Raw genomic sequence first — 22,761 nt, forward strand, 5'->3', positions numbered from 1 at the left:
CATATTTTAATATCTGCTCACATACCCAGGGAGAATGATGATGCCATGTTTTATCTGCTGAGGGACGTTTTATTTACTGGAAATAGCTATGTACATATAATAACCTCGATGTTGAGGCTCCAATTGAACTTTCAATTAACACCTTTCATGGCCGAAGATTTTGCTAGGCCTGAGTTAGATTGCCATGGAGTTGGTCTTCGATGGAGCCGTCTTTCTGCCAACAACCGAACGTCAATTTCAACGTAACTAGCTCACTGGGCAATGAAACACTTTAGGATGTTGGAAGTGATGTTCTAAACAATCAAACACAACAAAGTTACTGTGAGAAGGCACTTATTCTTCATCATAAAAGCATTAGATTGCTATGCTAGTCGCCGTCTATGAAATTCAGAAAAGCCACCAGCGCTGATGAGAACCTATGCAAGAAAATGTCTATGCCCCCAAACCCAAATAAGTAACCGGCGCCGTAAAACGACTTATTTTCCCAACCACCCCGTGTGCAAACGCAAAATAAAAATGGCCCGGCTTATCGGAAAACAGTGCAGCACACAAGCACCTCCGAGCCAGCCCACTAGAGTACAGATAATCCAATCCAGTCCAGTAAAGGAAAGTGAATTGAATTATGCGCCAACTTCATCAACGACAACACCCCATTCATGCTCCACGTTTCCGTACATGATATCGACCAACCATTGCTTAATCTTGGCGGCGTACTCTCCACTGTTACCCTGAGACATGGGGATGTTGATGTCCTTTTCTCTGTAGTTAATCTGTGCGACGGGGACAACGAAGTATGCAGTTCCACAAGCGAAAGCTTCAATGACGCGACCTTCTTTGGCGGTCTCGGCGAGCTCGTCCATAGTGAAGTTGCGCTCGACAACTTCGAGTTCGGGGATGCGTTCTCGGACGAGTCTATAGTTTCAAGGTTAAAATCACTATTGCCAAAGTAATGCAATATGAGGTGTACTTACTGTAAAACACTTCGTCTGGTAACACCATCCAAGATGATCTTGTCCTTCAAAGGAGCAGTAATCAACTGCTTCTTACCCTCCTTGGTCTCCCACACAACCAAGAAGTTGCTGGCTCCAGCCTCGGTAACCATTCCGTCGAGCAACCACAAAACTTGGTCATAACCACGGGCGCGAGCTTCCGAGTTTGCCATCAAGGTAGGTCCATAATTGGCTCCCACCTTGGCGAAACCGAATCCGCCGGGCCAGGCACGAACACCTTCTTGACTGGCAAGAAGCTTCATGCCTTGGGGTGAATCCATAGCAGGCATGAAGGTGGAAATGACAAACATTGTGCATTCTTTGGGGGCAGCAACGCCAACTACGCATTTGGTGTTAGTGATGGACTTGTAGATACCATACTTGCATATTCGGACAGGGTTTGTCGACATGTTCATGCCGATATTTTGCAAAGGGCGTACTCACGTGCTCCAGCGCTACCAATCATGGTGGGTCGCAAGTAGAGGAAAGTACCAGGTTCTGGGAGCCATTTTGGTCCATCCACAGAAACCAGGTTAACGATGAGCTTTTGCAACTCCTTGGGATCAAATCCTGGCAAAGAAATACGTGTAGCGGAAGTGAGCATTCGCTGACAGTTGCAATCCGGACGGAATAATCTGAGCTTTCCATCGAATCCACGGTACATTTTCATGCCCTCGAAACATTCAGTTGCATAACTAAGATAGGTCAGTATATTTTTAATACACAAACGGCGGAGAAATGCAAGATGGTCCTGTCTGTTTTGTGATACAAAAGGGTTTTTTTTAAAGATTCGACTAGAATATCACCCCGAAACAGAAAGAATGGTGGCTATGATTCAAAGCCCCCAACCAGAAAACAAAAAGCAACTTACTGCAAAACGGAAGCTGTAGGAGCAAGTGAGAGATTTCCATATGGCTTCAGTTCTGGTGCACCCCATCCAGTTTTGTCACTCCAAACGGCTGTGATCATATGGTCGGTACATTGAGAACCGGTATTGATGATTGGATCTCCTGCCGCAGGAACGCTCATCGGCGTTGTAGATTTGGTGATTTTAAGTAAAGATGCATCGAGGTGAGGAAGAGTGCCGAATTCAGTGGTTGCAATCTTTTTGGTGACAGCGGCAGCTAGGAGTTCATCGGATTGTTGAACATCCTTAGTAGGAGTTTGTGAAATTGCTGATGGAGCCATGGCTATTTGTTTTGGTGGTAGTCAGGCAATTGATGCCTATTAGAAGAAATAAAAAATGTAGAAAGATTTAAATTGTAAATTGTAAAATGGAAAATTGAAGAAATCTTAAAGATTTTGATGTAGAGTTGCAGGTGATCAGAAATTGAAGGACAAAGAAAGAATTTATAGAGAGGGTCTTAAGGAGTCGTATAAAAAATTGAGTCACAGTCTAACAAACAATTTCATTGAGGGAGGGGAAAACTAGTAGAAACATGCACAGATAAGATCAAAAACCATAAATAAGTGAAAAAACTCAAACTCAACCTTATGGCACTAGCCAATCTTTATTAGAATACTCCGCCAGCATCCTATTTGGGTCCTCTTGGCGGTCCCCAATCAAAGTATGACTATGAGGAATTGAGATACTTTATCAGTACGTACGAGATATTGTAGGTCGTCAAGAATCTGGCTAGTGGATCATTGCAATGCAAGGAATTTCAACTATGGAAGCAACGGCACGGAGGAGATAGGAAAGAGATATTCAATACCGAGTACTATATGTCAGTTTGTCAGAACAAGCATTAGTGAACGTTTACTCAGATCATTGCATGTTCGAAAGGTAGACCCATGCAAAGATATAGATAGACATGTATTGCTTTCTCTGAATATCTATCTCTATGAAAATAGTACATTTTGCCAGGTGGTATGGATAGTAACACGACATTGTTCGCTGCGGGCATTATTCGGATCGGAGGCGGACTTAGATGCTGATGATGAAATGGGTGTTGAAACTTGACGGTGTTGAAGTTGCTGTGGAGATATGATGTCGTTAGTTGGAATATTTTTCTTTCTGCAACAAAAAGGAGTGTCATTATTGAAACGCTTATCAGCGGGTAACGGTTACATTCGGAAATCAAAACCGAAAGATGTGCGGGAAGTCCACGACGTTTCATACTATAAAAGTCACAAGCACATTCGTAAGCTTATAGATTGTTGTCATTAATATTTATTTAACGTTTAGGATTTGCTCCAATATTCTCTCTTAGCGGTGAAGAGACAAGATCGAACCATGGCACGCCCTTTGTCAATTAGTCAATATCTATATGTAAAACTAGGTGGTATCTATGAACTTTTGGCCTCCTTGCTATCCTCTGCAATCACCGTGAACTATTCCTTGGAGTTTTTAAACACAACTCCTATACCGGGTTCTCAACGACAGCTCTATGCTGAACTTTCCTTCAATCGCTGTTCTTCTTCCATGCGTTCGCGTGTCCTTTGAGCCTCCTCACCAATACCCTTCACCCCCTTGACACGTTGTCTTTCTTCATACATGTCTCGACTTTTCAATATACGTTGTACGATTTGACCGGCGTTGACAAATGAAAATTCGTGATTTCCGATCTCACGATAGATTCCCATCTCCTTTGCAGCAACGTATGGATCATAGGTCAATGGCATGAAACTTGTTGGTCCATGGTACACGGCATCAGGCACTCCCCATGGAGTTGTCGTGAGATACGCCTTCGTTGGAGTGAAGGGGGCACCAAAGATGACGGCGTTAACATACTGCATAAAGTTAGATATGTCATTTGGGAAAGGGTGTGGAACGTTGAATACCTTGCATTGCAACACGCAAAGACCTCGTTCGTAGATATTCATGATAGGATAATTGACTCCCTTCCAATGATTGATAACTTCATCATCGTGAACACCAGCTACCACAAAACATGGCGCATAATCCGCCCCTTTACCAACACGTTCTTCTACAGCTTCTTTGCTATACCAGCCTTCTGCCTCAGCGAGCTTCTCCTCTGCCTTGATGACTTGTCGAAGAAATTCAATATGACCCGACGAAAAGAGATCAAAACCACCATCGACATAGACGACTCGCTGACCAGGTTTTGGTGTCGATCCTTGCATTAGAGAATTGAACACTCCTTTCTCATTCTCGGTCTCGTCTTCTCTGGCCGCAATCGAAGCTTTCCAAAACCAAACACTTGAGCCGGGGTTTAGTCCACTTTCGTCGGTAGCATACATTCGCATTCTTTCCGTCATGGCTTTCCCATCCACGTGCCTCTCCTCCGGAGTTCCTGAGCCATCTTCTCCAGCCAAGAGCTTGGGTAGCGACTTGATAAAGTGCGTTCGTGTGCAAAGTAACATTCGTCCTACCAGATCGGTCGTCGAGATACTTGGCGTTCGCTTTACAACCTTGAATCTTCCTGCAGCCTTGACAAATCGATAGCAATCTTCCCCACTGCTGTCCGAAGTAATGTCATCGCCATGAACCACATATTTACACCCATAATGAGAAATCCATGGCAGAGAGGTAACATATGGAGCATATGACACCGATTGTGTAACCCATCTGCAGGCATCTACTGCCGCGATTCTTGAGGATATGGAATCAGTAAATCAGTCCTCATCCAATGTTCGTCCTGAATTACCGTTCTTGTAGCGTCATGACCGTAGGCCCTTTGTTCTCGAGGATTGATTCATCGGAATGAATTCCTACCACCAGTTCCTTACCCAACTGTCGTGCTTGAAGCATGGCGCCGGCATGTCCTATGCAAAAATAAACATGTTAACATACTGAGTTGACAGTCAGGGGTAAGCTTCGAGATAGCTTCCTCGAATTGTATACAAACAAACATACCATGATGGAAAAAGTCCCAGCAACCATCCACCCATATTCTATCCTCTAAGATCTCAGGTGCGGCTTCACCGAATGGACCTTCTTCCTCCAATTTATCGGGCATGACGTTGAATTAACAGATTAAGGATTATTATTCTTTAGTTTTAAGGGTGATGTTTTAAAAAGGTATTTCACTCCTTCAATGCAGGTGGTTAAAGTTTAAGAACCATGGTAGGGGCTGCAACCTGCGGGGCATCTCATCCCTTTACCGCCCAGCAGCAGATCAGTCAATCAGTCAATAATCAAGGTATTTATCTTATCACGGTGGCATGGTCTAATGGTCCACTAGGTACCTTGTTAGAGACAACTTGACAAGGCTATACTACCTACATACGGAAGAGCATGGAGTAGACAATGGTACCGAGTACACAAATACTACAAATACTACAAATACAATCTCGGAGATGGTTCAAAGATAGAAGGTGACGAAAGAGTATTTTATTTATTCTCCGTAGCAAAAGTTTGTGTGCTATTACTCTTTACCTACCTACTCGATCAACCATTCGTCAATTTCATATCATTCATGCCTTTCTTTTCCACACTCAAATGCGCTTCACGAACCAGTCAGAGAAGCATGATTCTTCCGTACAGCTGTTGGAGGTAACGTTATCCCTTTATAGGAACCTCACCGTCTTCCACCCCTGAAAGTTGGGGTTCAATGGGCCGGCAAGCAGAACACCTATGTGGTTATCAGGTGTTCAAGCTATGCGTTACTAGATACCTACAGAGTAGATCATCTCAATTACGGGACATGAGGATAAGACAGGAAAGGGTATAGATATGGACCTCCGATTCCTCTTCTTACCATCAAATTTGTGCTCTTGTACTTCAACGTGTTCGAGTTCGAGTTCGAGTTCCCTGGGTTGTCCCTCCTTTTCCAATTTCATCTTGTTGATTTCCTTCATTTTGCAGAGTCGCTTTTGACGGTTGAAGTCTTCTGGATGAGACTTCGGTATTTCCTTTCTGCTCCACCCGAATAAAAATAATAATATTAGCATAATTCCCCAGCAGCATTTAATATATAACCCTTTTATTTCTTTTTCCCCTCTTTCCTTTTCGAGTTTCCTTTTCTTTCTTTCTTTTTAAAAATAAAAAAACAAAAGCACACCTAAGACACGATAAGATATAGAAGAGGAGGAAGAAGAGAAAAGTTTTCCAGCGACAACAATTGAGAAAAGAGTGCGAAGAAGTCACAGAAGGAATAGAAGGCGGGGCTATTTTGGCAACGACGGAAGATCAAGTTATCTATTTAGCCGAGATTTTGGCGCATCATGATGCATCGGAGTACATCCTCAAATGGACTGTTCAAAGGGGGTAACATATTTGGGGGCAGTAAGACTCCAACTTCTTCAACACGACCAGATACTAGCGGAGGATCTCCTAAGAGTGAATTGAATTACAGTCCAACACATCGACCAACACATCAGCCAAGGAGTTCGGTAACAGGATTCAGTCGCAAACCCTCCTTTTCCGCCTCTTCGCGCCATAATCGACGCAACAATTCCACGGCGCATTTGCATTCTACACTTCTACCTCATCTCCCAATATTTCCCACGTCGAACTCATCCGAGAAGCTTTCTGCGGCGAATAATCCCTATGTCGTACCAGTAATCATCCCACAACCACCCTCGGATCCTCGGCAAAGCATAGATAGTTACGATCGGGTCGTCTTAGCAGAATCCACGGGAGTCAATGCATTTGGAGGCGTATCACCACGTCAATCAATAGATGCCGAATCTTTTACCTCCACAACGCCATACTCAAACATGCTTGCCAGACCAGGAACGGGATATCAGTCTTCGGGGGGAGGGCCTGCGGGTCCTGGTGTGATGGCTCCTATGCAGCCTGGAAGTCCTACACTTGAGACCATAACCTATCAGCACATACAAGAAATGGCATCCAAGAGGATATCTACTCTGGACTATTTAAGAAAAGCGTATGATTGTCCATACCCCCTCATCACAATCCGTCTTGGAAAACTTAATGGACTTGGACAATGCTGACAACTCTATCTTAACAGTCATGAAGGAAGGGTCTATTGGTTCAACACATTACTATTCAACAAACCAGATTTACAACGAATGCCCTACTTCGATGCGCGCAAACTCGCCCGTCGCGCGACAAATTATCTTCTCCTCGGCCTTTCACTACCCACTATCCTCGACCTTAATTCATCAAGTCCCTCCGAATTCCTGCGCACGCTCAATGCGCTCCTGGGTGAATTTGAATCCTTTCAACAGGCGCATCCACCGGATGGATCGACGTCTTCTTCGTTATCGCGCGGCCGATTTCCCCAGATGTTTAAACGCACAACCATGATTACAAGTAAAGGAAGACGTACAAGCTCTGCGACAGAAATAGGATTACCGATGGGCAACGATTTCTCGGATACTAAATCTAATAATGGGAGTACGCCAAGTGGAGGTGGGAATGGCGGAACATCGTTCCCGGCGAGTGAGAACGATTTATTGCCCGGGGAGGAATATAAACATCTATTAACGCCATCTTTACCGTTCGATCCCGATTTTTATGAGACGTTTGCGACGCTGTGCGATGTGTTGATCGATTGCTATACGAGGTTGATGAGCTTAGTATCATCGCCGAAAGAGTGTAGTCCGCAGATTGCGGAAATGTTTACCAAGGCAGATGCTAGAGTCAGGAAGATCATCGTACAGGGAGTAGTGAAGGAGTTTGAAGATAGCAGCAGGGGTGGAGTGAAGAGTGAGGTCGCGGGCGTGGGAAGGGTGGTTCTTGGTGGGCTTATGTGAAGGATATTGTTCGTTTTGCATTTTATTTTTGGGTGGATTAACGGCTTGATACCATATGAATAACATTATGACGGGTTAGGAACGGAGGAAAGAGCAACGGCATTTGCATATATCTGCATCAATATATCATTTTTAAAACCTGGATTGTAATTTAGATGGGAACCAATATAATCTTATTACTAAAACGCAGATATAAACAAAAAAAAAAAAAAAAAAGCTTTTTGAAGTTCATCAGACACCATAACGCAATTGTGGTCATCAAATTATGAGCCGCTTTTTACACGGCTCAATTCAGTGCTTGACTCTATTTGGTAATCATCACCTGAACCGCTTTATGATCGCAACAACAAAGTCCAGCTCCTTCGACAGAGCTTCTAAGATGTGTGACTTCTGACCAAAGGACGACTCTTTTGGTGAGAAAAGAGTTGGAGTTTCGTGTCCCAATCATCAGTCGACATCATCTTTGCTTTCCTATAAGCTATAGACTCAAAAATGTAATTGAACTTCTTGCATCAAGAATAAGCCCCATCGAGTTACTTTCCCAGCTTTGCAGCGAAGGAAAGCAATCGCATAACTATCGATCTCGACGAATAAGCCTCATCTGCCATTAGCACTCCCATCTTAATCAAGAACATGTCTTCTACCACCCATAACCCATCTTCATCTATTTAATTGAAAACATTGCAAGGAAGCTCGGACTCATATCTTCATCCATATGGTCTTCCAAGCTCTGAACCCAATTGTCAAGAAGCTTCAGGATAATGGTACAAACGGCAGAAGGATGTATGAATTGAAGGTAAAGAATTGGTAGAAGAGAAGCCGCAAGTGCTTCTATGGCGGCGCGTTTCCGCAGTCCTAACTTTTAGAAAGTAGGGTGTCCGGGGACTTTCTCCCAAAGCATTAAAGTGAATTGAAACATCGATGAAGATATTTCTGTATGTGTGCTTCGAATGCGATTCTTTGAGCGAGAAGTTGTAGAAGAAAGAGGAAACAGGAAAATACCCCGGTGAAAATTTAAATTTTGTAGGAGGTTTGTGCGGCCGCTAGCGTGCGTCTAATCAACTCCATTAGCGTCGATTTTCTACATGAGCTCTGAGTGCCTTGGGCTGGAGAAAGCGGCCGTCTTTTTTAATTACGTGCAAGCAAGCAACCGTAGAATTTAATTGTTCAAACAAAAACGCGAACAAACGCGAAAGAGTTTACTTTTCCGAGGCGGCGCAGGAGATTCAACTGATTTTGCAGATATTCTATAAGTAAAAATGTCCGGATTATTTGGTACAGCGGCTACCACCACCTCGACGAACGCGGCCAATACTCTCGGTGATCTCTCGAAAGATATTCCCCTCAATAATCCTCCAGAGGATAGTATTTCCGATCTTTCATTTTCGCCAGTTTCCGAACATTTGGCTGTCGCATCGTGGGATAAGAAAGTGAGGATTTATGAGATTCTGTCAAGCGGGCAGAGTGAAGGTAGGGCATTATTCGATTTCGAGGGGCCAGTCTTCAGTTGTCACTGGTCAAAGGTATGTAAAAGTGTAGTCGGGGCCCGAATAAGGAGTATGCTGATGGTCTGGAATAGGATGGAAAGAAAGTCGTAGGCGCGGGGGCAGACAAAACTGCGCGTGTGATGGATCTCGAAAGCAACCAGACAGTATCGCAAGTCGCCGCGCATGATCAACCTATAAAGGCCGCGAGATTCTTCACAGCCCCTCAGACAAACGGCGAAATGCTTGTAACCGGATCCTGGGATAATACTATTAAGTATTGGGATCTGAGAACTCCTAACCCAGTCATTTCGGTGAACATGAATCACAAAGTCTACACCTTAGATGTGCAGAAGAACGTTTTGGTTGTTGGGACTGCAGAGCGATTTATCAATATCGTCGACTTGAACATGCCAGATAAGATTAAAAAGACCATTCAGAGTCCGTTGAAATGGCAAACTAGAGTTATTAGCTTATTCCCGGATGCGACTGGTTTTGCTGTTGGCAGTATTGAAGGGAGATGTGCGATTCAATATGTTGAAGACAAGGACGCCAGGTATGCAATTTTGTTCTCTGAACGTATCTTCACGAATTTTACTAACATTTCGAAGTATGAACTTCTCGTTCAAATGCCACCGCGATCCACCTTCAAACAACATGACCAACGTCTACTCCGTGAACGCGATATCATTCCACCCGATCCATGGCACTTTCAGCACTGCTGGATCTGACGGCACCTTCCATTTCTGGGACGGAATCGCCAAGCATAGATTGAAGGGCTACCCAAGCGTTGGAGGAACCATCTCAGCTACAGCATTCAATCACACAGGAAACATCTTTGCCTATGCCGTTAGTTACGATTGGAGTAAGGGATATTCAAGCAACACACCGCAGTATCCAAATAAGATTATGCTACATCCCGTGAACGCGGATGAGTGCAAACCCAGACCAGGTGTCAAGAAGAGGTAGATGGAGGCCGCACTGCACTTGAGAATATCGGGATGGGAAGTCGATGAATGAAAGACAGTTATACGCAAGAGGACTCCAAGGCTCGAGTAAATCTCTGGTCCTGTAGGATGGCTCATGGATCAATTGGACATACGATTAGTCCTAGGTCAAAAGCGAAATAAAGCACGGAAGATGAGAGCGGGAGGCCCCAGTCATGGGAGAAGAGAAGTTATTAGGGAGGAGTTAAGGACGGTTACAAAGCGATCAATACCAAAAATTAGGTCATATAGGTAGTAATGATATGAAGTGTATTCAAAGCCAACGAATGTATCACTCACGCTTGTATCCCGGAGTGTAACACGAGCATACACGATCCCATTTAGGAGTAATTGTACAACCCATCAATATTTCCATTACCATTTCCACTTAACCCCCAAATTCCCCCAATGCAGTTTAATCGAAACAAGTCTAGAATAGGAATGGTAACAGTCCGATCGCCTCGATCCCAAAATCTCCAAAGGCGCCCGTACTGGTGATTATACGATTAAAGAGAAAACCCCGTCTTGTCACGCCTTCAATTCATCAAGATTGAAATACACTAGGAGTAACTCTTTTCCTTCCCCTTCCCGTTTCCATTCCTCTTTCCGATGCTCTCGTCATCGCTTGCGCTTCCAACGCTATATCTATCTCTATCCATGTCATCTGTAGGCGACCTCACATGTAGCTCATCCAATTCACTTTCATCAAAATCCGCAGCCTCCACATCTCGAGCATTTCGCTTATTGCGGAAATCCTCTAGACCTGCAGCTCCTCTTGAACCACTTCTCGCGCCTGCTAGAGCCATTGGAGTATCGCCTCCGAAAATTCCAGCGTAACCGGCACGCTGGCGTCGTTCGCGCCAAATGTAATAGCCCCATGCTGATGCGGCGATAACCACAATAACTAGGACAATCTCACCAGATTTATAGTAGGCATTCCACTTCGCTGCTTCCAGACGCTCTTCCTCCGCCTCGGCGGCAGCGGTACTATTGGGATGGCCACCAACGGATGTTTCCAAACCTTTCTCGCCATCAATACGACTATCTGTTGGAGCGCCTCCAATACTGGCAATATCCACTTTCATGAATCTGTCGAGCATATCTCGAGTACGTCGAGCATAATCGAATGGGACCATGTGGGAGGAATTGTAGAAAAGGACATATGTCAAGTTGCGCGCCTCTTGCCAGAAACCCGCTGGCTCGCCTTCAAATTCCCAATCTCGTCGTGGTGCCCAAGTTCCTGATCCAAGTTCAAAACCTTTGCCTCCATTCCATTCCATATTGCTGATCAGCTCTTCAGTGCCAATGTGGTTGCAAATCAAATCCTCGGCACCGGAAAATAATATGGTAGGGACTTCTGCAAGTAGTTCCGGTAAGATCTGGATAGAAGGCTTAGAGTTCGCGGCTCTAAAAGCGCTGCCAACAGCACCGTTGCACTCGGTCCACCCGGTCCTCTTTTCGGGCGAAATATGAAGAGCTGCAACCACATCCGATCGGCGCAGGTAAGGGGTGACATTGACTAAATCAGGAGGCCAGTTCATACCACAGCTTGGGTAGGAGTCCTTCAACCTCACATCATACATATTGTAGCATTGCATATTACCATCGGAGCCTTTGCTTTGCGTAGTCGAAAGAATCTCTTGCAAGATCTGTTCACACTGGCTGTTATCAACCTTGTCTCTTCCACCGTTCTCGTTCAGCATTTTGGTACAAATAGCTTGTTGGGATTCCAGTTTCTTTGCCTTTTCACTATCCTTCTTGACCAGCCCCTTCTCGTACGCGAATGGAAGATAGGACATGTATTGTTCGACTGGTGATATCCACCCATTACCAATTAGCATTCCCTTGACTGGCCACTTGTGTTTTGCGTCAGGTTTCTTGTTTCGTTCGAGAATCGCTTTTGTGATGTAGGGAATGTGCTGTCCTGCATAAGATTCTCCCGCAAGGTATAGCTTTAAAATAATCAGTAATCCGCGTAGAAACGATTGAATCGGACTATACTCACATCATCATGCTCATACTCAGGAAATAGCGCAAACCATTTTTCCAAAAATTGGACGAATTGGTCTGCCATCTCCGGCAAATCATGAATGTAGCTGTCCGAATCCACGAAACTGAATCCTGTTCCTACCGGATTATCCACGAACATAACATTCGCGAATTCATCCCACGATCCTGGGTTGTATTCGAGTTTTGGCCCATTGGATCCGTCCTTAACTCTGTAAGGTCCAATCTCCATTAAAGCTCCATCCTCAGAACTGCAACCCGGACCACCATTCAACCAAATTACCGTGCGCTGTTTGTTGGCAATGTGTCTATTTTGAAAATGCCAAAAGAATATATTTCCGTGATGCTCGGGGGTGACCTCAATATGCCTGCAAAGGGCGTGTAAGCTAGATGTGGTAAAATGTAATGGGAATACAACTTACCCAGCATGCATCTTGAGCAATGGTCCAGCCGGAGCACCCGGTAGAGAATGAACGAAATAATCCCCGGCGGTTTTATCTGCTTGGCCCACGGAGGGCATCAGCGATACAGACAATAATCCCCATACTGTCAGCAAGGCTGAACTGGTCTTGGTAGTCAAAGATCGCATTGTGGATAGAGACGGCCAATTCGATATAGACAACCCAGAAAAGGGTATCTCAGAAAGGTGTTTGTGAGAATCGCGTAGTCGCGAAGTTCGAATATGCTATCATCCAACGATAGTATTGAGATGGGAAGGAGAGGTTTCTTGAATGTGATAGATTGTGGACACAGTTGGTATTGATTCTGTCTTTGGGGGAATCGGCGGCTTTGTTGTTACTGATACAAGAATGATTGTTAGGGACACCCTGTATCGCTAGGTCCTGTACACGCTATTGGACCCTAGCGAAGTGAGACTAAGTGAGACTCTGTAAGAGGAGAGGGTCGAAATGCTCAAGCATAGATTTTCAGTGGAGTGAATTACGAAAGCAATGCGTATCTTGAAGAACTTTGAAATTACATTTATCATACATAAGATCTTACCAAAGAGCTCGAGGAGAGACACAGCTCCCGTGAAGCAATGTACCAACCATAGCAGTGATTTTTTCCAGAAAGTTTTCGTTTTCATTCCTCGCCGACTTCACAAAGAAAAGACCTTCAATTCCTCATCTTATTGTGGCCCATTTTCGGTTTCCTCTTCTACGAAATGCGAAATCCGAATCCCATTGTCTTTGTAAAGTTCCACCTAGGGTCCAGAGTGTTTCGCATATTCATGTACCGCGGACCTTGGCTCTAACATGAGTCCCGCTGTAACATGGCCCGGACCTTCATGGACAAAACGATCGTAGCTATGTTAAGCTATTCCTGGCCCTTGCGGTGTCTTCTCAAACCCAAACTTCTCTGCTCTAGTAAAAAGAGAATCGAACTGTTGACTCTGGTCCAAGGATGCTGTTCATTGTGTTTTTTTCTATCATTTGTTGCGATTGTTTATATTCAGACTCTTGGCGAAACAGCGTATTCGCCTACTCAATGATAACTCAAGTGAGCCTTGTTCTAGAATTGCAGGACGACGTTTGACGAGAATAATAGTCCTTATATAATACAATTTCTTACGTCTTCTGGTGTTCACCCAGAACTATGGAAATGATGTGATAGCATGGCATGGCATTGCATTGCATGTTGCCACTGCCGCGCTAATGGTGTTTGTATCTAGGTATCCCGCGGAACTTCCACAATCTTGCCTCCTAAAACATATCACCGAATCCCTTTTCTGTGTCTTTCTTAATAAGTTCAACCATCCCCTATATCGCCAATCAGTCTTTTGTACATGAACAACACATGACGAGATTTGCGAACTTACCTCTGGCATGATGGGCTTTCCATTGGCGTCCTTGACATAGCGAAAAGGCATTTCTGTACTTTCATTCTTGTTGACCCGGAGTTCTGGATAGTCAATGTATGGGATCCTGTCTAGTGGAACTACAAATAAGTCAGCATCAACTTTCAGAAGTAGAAGATAGGTCGAATCAGCTGACTTTTATCTTGAGTAACCATTCTTGTACAGCGTACTGCGGTATCGGTAGTCAGTTGGATGGGGCCAAGCCGGCGGCCTTCAAACCCTTTCTTTCTCAGTTCAGAAGTTCGATCTCTAGGTGGGTCATCTCCTAGAGCACAGCATTTCAGCAACTACTATATGCAGATAAGGTAATGCAGTGTACGAACCCAAGATTCCACCGAAAAGGAATACATCAAAAAGGTCTCCATCTTCTGGACTCAACTCCTTGATAGCTGATGGATCAAGCAAGCAAACACGAGACTTATTTTCCGCATATAGGGTTTCGACACTTTGGCCATCTGCTGTGAAACCTGGCACGGCTTTCAAGACGTCGGGTATGGTCAAGGTGGGAGGTATTGACGACAGGCAAAACTTTGCACCAGCCTGATTGGATTCCTTAGCTATGGTGATGTATTCAAGCTCAGACCATGGGCCAAGCTCCTCGTCGAGGTGCTCAACGATGTAGGTTTTTTGGGCCATCTTTGGATAGATATCTTAGCTAGATACTGAGATATAAACTTTCAGGTCTAGTTAACAAAAGACCAATAGGAATTTAGGTGCAAGGGTGAAAAGGAGTCAACGCGGGATAGATGGTGGGATAAGTTCTGGTTCGTTGCGGGGTAAAAAAAGTCTTAAGGGATGACTAAAATGATCGATGATCATATATGATGATTGATTGGACTCTGACTCGTGCCCACGACAGACTGTCCCTTGTGCAAGGACTTCAAACTTGATAGACCAAAAGATGTGCGGGGATTGTGATGAAATCAATCTCGTGATTGTATGTTGAGTAGTTTGAGGCCAACCGATTTAACTTTTCCTTGAGTCCTCGGGTTGATCTTTGCGTATCTAAATACTGTAGAAGAGGATGTATGCGCGGCCTACAGGGGGAAAAAAGGAAGAGACGATTAAGATGATACTGTATATCCTTTGATACCATCGATCGGTACAACAATGTGATAAAGGGGATACAAAATAATATCCATTCAAGACGAGAGTTAAATGTGTACGTACATTGGTTTTTATCGGATATAATATAATCTTCGTCCTCTATTCACTCGTGGTGCTCTCCTTGTTTGTTCAGCTGTTCAATTAATTTTATTTTTTTTCTTTCCAGGTGAAAACTTAAAAGCTGGAAGGTCTGGATTGTCTAGATTCTAAATTCTGCATGAAATTCAATTGTCCAAGTCAAGCGAGCGAGCGAGAGAGAGAGAAAGAAGAAGGGACGTAACCCCACCATAACGCTATCTATCGGTCGGTCATTCTGAGCTGTTCGTGCTGCCCCTTCCCCCTCTAGAATATTTCATTTTCATTCCCTTGTTTGTACAAGTTCAATCCAAATTCTTACCAAATTCGTAAGAACTTTATTTCTCCATCCAAGAGCCATCAACCGTTACTCAATCTTCTCTCTATACAGTCATTCAAGTCTATCTTTCCATTTGATTCACTACTTTCACGTCTACTTCTACTTCTACTGAGCCCACTCATTAGCCACAATTTTACACGCAGTCGCTCGCAGTACGGTTGCACCTTGGTTATTTCAGTGTAGTTCTTCTGACGACAAAGAAGAGAGAGTAAATAACCATTTGACTCCAAAAAAATAATCTCGAACGCTGGAACAGCTGTAACAAGTGGACTGTCTATAAATCCACCAAATTCCCCTAACCCGAATTCAAAGAGATTCGGCGGAAACTCATCTTCAAGATGAATCCTTTACAAAAGAACAAGATCGACATTGCAGTAAGTAATATCTATTTTATTTACCCCTCAATCAAGTTACATTTATCCAACCCACCCAATATACTAACTTTACGGCCTCGTAGTCTCTTTCCCCTGATGAGCAACGACTCTTCCGTCTCTATGGCAAACTTCCCAGTAAAGCCGACCATTTGGCCAAGCAACTCAAGGAACGTAAATATTTCGACTCTGGCGATTATGCACTCTCCAAAGCTGGCAAAGCATCTTCCGTCGATACCGGCAGCGTCGGCTCTGAACATCCCGTCCCAGAAAATATCCCACATCTCTCATCTCCAAGCGTCAGCAGCGCCGCACAGGGTGGTTCTGGTAACACAAATGTAGGACCCGGATCTGCACATCATGGCAGTATCACAGGACTGGGATTGGGTCAGCAGAGTGGAAGTCCTGTGAAGGAGAGCAGTTTTTTACATCGGGAGACGAGTATCGATGAGGCAGATAAGAAGAATGATGGAAGCGCACAGCAACCAGGAGATGGTAGTGTTAGTCCACCGCCTGTCAAGGGAGGTATTCCAATCAACGGATGAAGGTGCTGTGGAGGTATTTACTACGTGTGCGTCTGCGTGGGATTCGGCGTTATGGGGCTATTCAACGACATGATGATTGATGGTTTAGGATGATGCGGCATTCTTTGTACATGTTCGTTTTTTATGCCAGCTATGATAGTCAGGCAATATGCCAATGCGAAACGATGAGTTTAGTTAGGATTCTCAATGCATTTATTGCATCATGACATTATCTTTGTGATATCGAGATGAATGAATTTGGTGATTTGGTTCTATGTCTCTTGGATCTATCTAATCTTTTTGTTTTTGACACGGAATAACGCTTTTAAATAATGGTTTTCATATCTGGACATCACAAATCAACTGCTGCTGCTGCCATTTTGCTTGCTCCTTCGAAAGTCTTGTTTCCTCCAATGAATCCTGCTGCGTGAACAAACACACCTCCTGGGATACCAGTAAGTTCAGACAGTTCCTCGTCTCTGAAACCTCTCCATGCCTCTGGCAACGGTTTCCTACTCTGGAAAGAGTCTTTACTAGCTGGCACACATTGGATTCTCCATTTCGCATCTGGAGCTGTGTTTTCGGGGTAGAGAACGTAGAGTATTTCGTTTTCGCTCTTCTCTTCATCCTCGATTGTGTAAAGATGGTCCTTCCATGGGACAGATTGGCCCTCAAATACCAATATCCTTCCCTTCGAATCGTACTGCAGACGTTTGGCATATGCTTGCTGAACAATGGCTCGAGCTGGTAACCATGACTTCGTGTAATAGTCCAAATCTCTTGAGAATTCTTCGCCAATTCTGGTACTAGCTATCAAAAATTTCTCATCTTCTGCCTTTTGTGCCTCGACTGGATCAGAGGGAGCGGGGTCATTCCAGTTTGGGTTCAATCTGCCAACCATAGCACCTAATGTAAATGATCCATTACTGAATTTCTTCTCCAATCCTGCAGCGGAAATAGCCTTGGGGTCGTAGACTGAGATACCATTATCATGAGCATCAAGTGCTTCAATGAAGCTCTGGTAAATCTTCTTCCAGATAATTTCAACTTGTTCCGCATCCTCGGAGACACCTAGACGTTGTGCAATAATCGCCTTGCCATAGTGCATATACACTAACCCCGCAGAAGAGAGTTTGGTAGGACGGTCTGGGAATGTAGTATCGAAAGTACGTTGGTGATGGTCATATCTCTTGGTTTCATTATTATATTCACCTCCCACGTCAACAACAGTGTGGCAAGTTTCTAGAATTTTAGGATCCCGAGTCCGAATAAGCTCTGAAGATTGATAGGTGGGAAGAAGGCGAAGCATATAAACAGCTAAGGCTTCATCTGCGTGAAAATGACCATTGTGGGTACCAATGGTGACGGGAGAAGTCTTGAGTCTCTTTGCTGCAGTTTCTGCCATTTTAATTGTACTTCGAAGCATTCAGATACGACAGGATTTGATTTGATATGTTGGTGGTTGAAAAAGTCTAAAGAGGGGTCCAAGTTTCTCCATTATTCGAATCCTCCAAAACTTCAGGCTAGGCTAAATAAAGTGCAATAGTCAAGGCGGTGAAATAGGCAAATCCCACTTTAGCTTTTTCACACGTGCGTTGTCATCCCTCTAACAATAATTTGCCCACCATCTTCATTTCCCAAAATTTACCTTTACCAGTACAATAATTCAAATAATTTAAAAACTCCTAGAGACACCTGAGACAGCTAAGACACCTTGTCATTGTCGTTGTCATCATTTCTCTGCCACAATCTATCATTCATCTTCTGTGACAAAGATCTGCCGCCAGAAACTATATAAGCTCCTCTTGCTAGAATATTTTCCCAACTTGTCAACTTGTCAACTTGTCAACTTTCCTGCAGGATTCCCTCAAGAAAACCAGGCACAATCGGATCAAATTCTGTTATTGGAGAATCCCCGTCACTGTACGCACGCGACAAGCACAATCATTGGATCATTATTTAAGTAGAGCTACCGATCAAGGTGACATCTGTCTTCCTTGCTACTCAGATCCCATTTTCCTGGAAATTGTAGGCAATTATCTAGAAGTTAATCACCTTCATAACCGATTCCGTTCTCTTTCGGTACTTCCTCTCTATAGGATTCATGCACGCATGAATAATTATATCACTTTCTCTGCGACGATTAAGAGAGACTGCGGAGGGGAATTTGGGAGGGGAATTTAATACATTGGTCAAAAGACGTCATAGCAGTGAGCTTAAGCGCTTTTTAGGCTCAACACACTTCTCAAAACAGCATTCTCATTGTTGAGCAGAAGCTGGGATATCGAGAGTCACACGCACACAAACCGGGGTTGTTCAACGCGACTTTGCGAGCCTACCAGGACAAAGATATAATCCGAACTTCTGATATATTTAAGTTGGGCGCGCTTTCAAGCACGCGCCGGCGCCGTTTTCGCCGATGTGGTTATTCCGAGCTCTTTCCTCCGCGACCTTTCTCCTATCAATAATCCTCTCCATACCTATAGCTTTTGATGTTGGAGGTCGAGAGTGTGGGCTGGCATTCTCACTCGCCCTTTTCGAGTTTTACTTGTTCTATTCGACGCTAAAATTAACAACGCCTGAAAATTCGAGGATACGATGGGCATTAATACAGATAACTGGATGGTCGCAGTGGATAATACTGCCCACATTATTAATATGGAGCATGAATCGATTTGCCGTGGACGCAGACAGTGATGGGGGCTGGGTCAGTAGGACCTTTGATGGCAAGCGTGCAAAAGATAAGGAATTGAGAGAATGGGTGTTTGGCTATGGGGGTCTTCTTGAGATGTTGACAGTTGGAACATGGGATAAAGTGCTGAGATACTCAACACCATTGTAAGTAGATGGTCACCATTTATATAGTGGCTTCCCGAGCACTGAAAGCCCTCCTTGCTAGTTAAGGAGCCTCTACAAGCAAGACAATCATTCCATTTATCTTCCTCAAGACTAACAGTGTACTAGATTTCAAATGGCAGAAGGGTTTTGCTCTCTTTTGGTCATCCAGGCAGCTGGTCAAATCACAAGATACCTTGTAAATCGCAGAAGTGATACATGGATGGTATGTTTCGAAATTCTCTATCGTATACTTAAGCTCACCAATATATTAGATTGGGCTACTTGTGCTATCAGCATCAATTATTTCAAGCGCTGTCTATTTCTTGCTCCGCATTACCGGATTTCCACAGATCAGCAACGTCGATGCTACACTTATAGGCATTACTATGACTTGTGCAGTCTTTCTGTGTGCATGGGGTATTGGAAGTGGTAGAGGAAATCCAGTGGAAAGCTCCCTACTGTTCGCTTATTGCACACTTTGCATATACCAAATATTCACAGACTACCTTCCATCGGTCACGGATGAGATCCCTCAAGCGCCGGTGCAACCAGACTTTCCACCATTTCCTCCTATCATCATGGCTTCGTACTCGACTCTTTTGCATGTTTTGTCAACATTGCCATCTTTTGTACATTCGAGCTTCTACTTCCTTTACGCAGCTTTCCAGACCATCACTCCATCTATTCTTATATCTCTCGCGTTCCGAGTGTTTGTATTCTATGCAGCGACCCGGATAATACCAGCAATCCGTGAGTCTGGTGCTGGAGCTCTATCTCATGATCCAGGTCTTGACGACAATGACGGAGAGGGCAAAATCTTAGGGCTACTTAGCTGGTTTAGCCCCTCAATTTTGATAGCTGTTTATACTAGCTTGCTAATGCAACATTTCTCTTCTGTCACTTCCGAGGGAAATATGGGCGAATGGTGGATGATGCAAGGTGGTAATACTGGTGGCAATATCTGGCGATGGATTAATGTGTCAGCAACCATGGCTCTTTATGCATTGGAGCTCTACTTGGCCAAGGAAGATATGGACGGATCCCTTACTGGGCATTGGAAAATTGATTGAAGAATTACCAAAGAAGGCAATGAGATAGCATATTTCATGTGTCGGGGCTGGGTACCCGGTCAATCATGCGACGGTGCGACGGCGTGGGGGCCAATAGCAAGATGTAAGACATCTAGAACGGCGGAGACGGCAAGTGAGAACTCCCCGAATCTATCGAAGAATGACTCGAATCAAGCGTCTGAGGGTTGGGGGAGTATAATTGTGATCCGAGTTTAGCATAGCGTGGCGTTTACAATGGGCAGATCTATCGTGGGCCCTTAAATATGGAGTGGAGTGATTGAAGCTTATGCAGCTCCCGGTGGTGTCACTGATGCATCGGACTTGGAGCGGAGCATAACGTATTACTTAGGGATAGCCTTCTGAGAGCAAAAATGATCTTATCAACAAATCCCTTCTTCCGGATAAGAATGACAACACATGAATATGATATTTATATCGAAATATCTAATTTTATATCCTTCACATGAATACATGAGATTTCTGTCTAGTCGTTGATATTGAGATGACAAACTTCAGACATTCTAGAAGCCACTCGAAACATCTTCCCTAACTCACCTAATCAAGTGTGGATGATATAATTTCTTTGAAGTGAAAGTATCCGTCGACATTGATCCAGGGACCAATACCAAGAATACCAAGAAACGCAGAAATGCACCGAGAAATGCACACCAAGAATTAAAGAAGCGCAGCAAAATAATGCACCAAGAAATGCATTGCCAACATTAAAACTTTATTTTTTTGAAGCGTTTAAGATATCGCCAAGTGAAGTGTAGATGGAAAGCAAACAAGCAAGCAAGCCTCACTGTATTTTTTTCTAATTATGGATGGTATTTATGGATGGTATGGATGTATGAATGAATGAATGAATGAATGAATGGTGTTTGAGAATGAGACTGAGAATGAGAAGGGGAATATAGTATGTGATGATGGGATGGATATGGATGTGAAGATCTGTGGAATTGGAATTGGGAAGGAGGGGGGATACTGTAAGTGAGGAACTATTGGTGGGGGATGGATGGATGGAGTGGATGGTCCTGGTGGATGGATGGGGGGATGGATGGTCTTGGTGATTAGATTGAGATTGAGATTTGTGGGATTGGTTTATCTAGGTAGGTAGGTAGGTGGGTAGGTAGGTAGGAAACTTGGAGGGTCATCGATAGGGATGGTAACTTGTAAGGCTTACTTTTAGGTTTCGGGAGTTGTTGGTTGGTTCTGGGGATGTAGGTAGGTATGTGGTATAGGGTATAGAGTATCTGCTAGATATCTACTAGGTAGTCTTTTGTTTGAGAGGGTTTGTTTTGTGTAATGTATGTGGTTGCATATCGTAAAGTGTATGTAATTGATTAATTGAGAAGAACAGTTGAACTCTAGGTGAATGAGGGAGAGTCATACTACAGTATCACAGTATGTACACAGCATGCAGTCTGCAGTAGAACCACTCCGTACAACCGTACCAGGTATCTCTGCATTCGCTGAATCAGGTGAGGCTAACCGAAGCTTAATTCTGGGCCCTATATGCTATTAAAGTCCACTCGGATTGTCCCAGTTGAAAATAGAAATCTTGCCTCACCAAATTCACAAATCAGAGCATCTCCGAGAATATCCCGATTGTTAACCCCATATACCGTGAAAGTTTATTTTCTGTTTCCCTGCTTAGCGTCTTCAGATTCAACGAGAGTTACATGATGGAATACTTAGTTATCTCTAGGGTAGGTATGGTAGTGCCTGGGTAGTATGCATGACTTTAGCCTTATTCTCTCTTGTGAGTCTCACCCTACTACTGTATTGTAACTGTATCTACAATGTACTGTACCTAGTATCTAGTATCTATACTGTATCTACAAGACATTTGCATCTACGAGACTGATAACTACTGCGTCTAACTTCCAATTCGATTATTCCTCAATCCTTCGAGGGCCATGTTACATCCCCGGAGTTCCGGACCCTCTCTCTCTCTCTCTCTTGCTCTTATCCATGAACTTGGATTTACAAGCAAGATCAGCAGATGAGCTCACTCCGTTTCTCCATGTCCCCCTTTCCATCAATAATCTTGGGACTTGGTGACGGTCTGGACGGTGTTAACTAGTAGATTTAGGTGATTAGATGAGGAGGTGAATTCTCAACAAAATTCCAAATGATTACCTACTTAGTGATAATAAAGTCAATAGTAAATAGAAAGTCTTGTTTGTCTCAGGGCGGTATAGAAATGATAAAGCACGTGTAAGGGTGTGTAAGGATGTGTATCCACTTTTTATTGGTTGATCTTTCCCCACCGAATGAATGAATTACTGTTTTTTAGTGAAGGGGGAAGGGAAAGGGAAGGGGAACTGCCGAATGTCATGTCATGAATGGGCAATAATGCGCACGGACGGATCTTTTTAATCCTGGTCGAAGGGATGTACAGAGTAAGTAAGTATGTACGGACGTATGCTTGGAGTGAAGTCTTGACTCTTGAGAGAGGGGCCTCAGGAGAAGGAAGAGATCA

General features: G+C 43.9%; 12 protein-coding genes across 12 annotated transcripts; 6 read left to right on the forward strand and 6 right to left on the reverse strand.

The window, feature by feature from the left end:
• Positions 1-620: 620 nt before the first annotated feature.
• On the reverse strand, positions 621-2,177 carry SS1G_10547 (hypothetical protein; the record flags this gene model as incomplete). Its single annotated transcript, XM_001588051.1, has 4 exons — positions 621-912; positions 972-1,329; positions 1,434-1,684; positions 1,861-2,177. 4 exons carry the CDS (start codon positions 2,175-2,177, stop codon positions 621-623), a joined length of 1,218 nt encoding a protein of 405 aa, XP_001588101.1.
• A 1,200-nt stretch (positions 2,178-3,377) lies between these two features.
• Positions 3,378-4,912, reverse strand: SS1G_10548 (hypothetical protein; the record flags this gene model as incomplete). Its single annotated transcript, XM_001588052.1, has 4 exons — positions 3,378-3,722; positions 3,774-4,545; positions 4,601-4,718; positions 4,810-4,912. The coding sequence occupies 4 exons, from the start codon at positions 4,910-4,912 to the stop codon at positions 3,378-3,380; spliced, it is 1,338 nt and encodes a 445-aa protein (XP_001588102.1).
• Positions 4,913-5,462: 550 nt separating this feature from the next.
• Positions 5,463-5,753, reverse strand: SS1G_10549 (predicted protein; the record flags this gene model as incomplete). The annotated part of the gene is made up of 2 exons (XM_001588053.1): positions 5,463-5,527; positions 5,654-5,753. The coding sequence occupies 2 exons, from the start codon at positions 5,751-5,753 to the stop codon at positions 5,463-5,465; spliced, it is 165 nt and encodes a 54-aa protein (XP_001588103.1).
• Positions 5,754-6,122: 369 nt separating this feature from the next.
• Positions 6,123-7,616, forward strand: SS1G_10550 (hypothetical protein; the record flags this gene model as incomplete). Its single annotated transcript, XM_001588054.1, has 2 exons — positions 6,123-6,784; positions 6,869-7,616. 2 exons carry the CDS (start codon positions 6,123-6,125, stop codon positions 7,614-7,616), a joined length of 1,410 nt encoding a protein of 469 aa, XP_001588104.1.
• A 715-nt stretch (positions 7,617-8,331) lies between these two features.
• Positions 8,332-8,525, forward strand: SS1G_10551 (predicted protein; the record flags this gene model as incomplete). The annotated part of the gene is made up of 2 exons (XM_001588055.1): positions 8,332-8,412; positions 8,490-8,525. The coding sequence occupies 2 exons, from the start codon at positions 8,332-8,334 to the stop codon at positions 8,523-8,525; spliced, it is 117 nt and encodes a 38-aa protein (XP_001588105.1).
• A 350-nt stretch (positions 8,526-8,875) lies between these two features.
• Positions 8,876-10,069, forward strand: SS1G_10552 (hypothetical protein; the record flags this gene model as incomplete). The annotated part of the gene is made up of 3 exons (XM_001588056.1): positions 8,876-9,139; positions 9,196-9,656; positions 9,712-10,069. The coding sequence occupies 3 exons, from the start codon at positions 8,876-8,878 to the stop codon at positions 10,067-10,069; spliced, it is 1,083 nt and encodes a 360-aa protein (XP_001588106.1).
• A 577-nt stretch (positions 10,070-10,646) lies between these two features.
• SS1G_10553 (hypothetical protein) lies at positions 10,647-12,682 on the reverse strand (the record flags this gene model as incomplete). Its single annotated transcript, XM_001588057.1, has 3 exons — positions 10,647-12,038; positions 12,092-12,461; positions 12,516-12,682. The coding sequence occupies 3 exons, from the start codon at positions 12,680-12,682 to the stop codon at positions 10,647-10,649; spliced, it is 1,929 nt and encodes a 642-aa protein (XP_001588107.1).
• Positions 12,683-13,796: 1,114 nt separating this feature from the next.
• SS1G_10554 (hypothetical protein) lies at positions 13,797-14,587 on the reverse strand (the record flags this gene model as incomplete). The annotated part of the gene is made up of 4 exons (XM_001588058.1): positions 13,797-13,853; positions 13,913-14,022; positions 14,088-14,216; positions 14,275-14,587. 4 exons carry the CDS (start codon positions 14,585-14,587, stop codon positions 13,797-13,799), a joined length of 609 nt encoding a protein of 202 aa, XP_001588108.1.
• Positions 14,588-15,811: 1,224 nt separating this feature from the next.
• SS1G_10555 (hypothetical protein) lies at positions 15,812-16,389 on the forward strand (the record flags this gene model as incomplete). The annotated part of the gene is made up of 2 exons (XM_001588059.1): positions 15,812-15,847; positions 15,931-16,389. 2 exons carry the CDS (start codon positions 15,812-15,814, stop codon positions 16,387-16,389), a joined length of 495 nt encoding a protein of 164 aa, XP_001588109.1.
• A 331-nt stretch (positions 16,390-16,720) lies between these two features.
• On the reverse strand, positions 16,721-17,773 carry SS1G_10556 (hypothetical protein; the record flags this gene model as incomplete). Its single annotated transcript, XM_001588060.1, has 1 exon — positions 16,721-17,773. The coding sequence occupies one exon, from the start codon at positions 17,771-17,773 to the stop codon at positions 16,721-16,723; it is 1,053 nt and encodes a 350-aa protein (XP_001588110.1).
• Positions 17,774-19,033: 1,260 nt separating this feature from the next.
• SS1G_10557 (hypothetical protein) lies at positions 19,034-20,276 on the forward strand (the record flags this gene model as incomplete). Its single annotated transcript, XM_001588061.1, has 3 exons — positions 19,034-19,206; positions 19,333-19,429; positions 19,479-20,276. 3 exons carry the CDS (start codon positions 19,034-19,036, stop codon positions 20,274-20,276), a joined length of 1,068 nt encoding a protein of 355 aa, XP_001588111.1.
• Positions 20,277-21,961: 1,685 nt separating this feature from the next.
• SS1G_10558 (predicted protein) lies at positions 21,962-22,340 on the forward strand (the record flags this gene model as incomplete). The annotated part of the gene is made up of 2 exons (XM_001588062.1): positions 21,962-21,985; positions 22,101-22,340. 2 exons carry the CDS (start codon positions 21,962-21,964, stop codon positions 22,338-22,340), a joined length of 264 nt encoding a protein of 87 aa, XP_001588112.1.
• Between the last annotated feature and the right edge of the window lie 421 nt (positions 22,341-22,761).

This window comes from Sclerotinia sclerotiorum, genomic scaffold, assembly GCF_000146945.2.
Source record: "Sclerotinia sclerotiorum 1980 UF-70 scaffold_16 genomic scaffold, whole genome shotgun sequence".
NCBI lineage: Eukaryota > Fungi > Ascomycota > Leotiomycetes > Helotiales > Sclerotiniaceae > Sclerotinia > Sclerotinia sclerotiorum.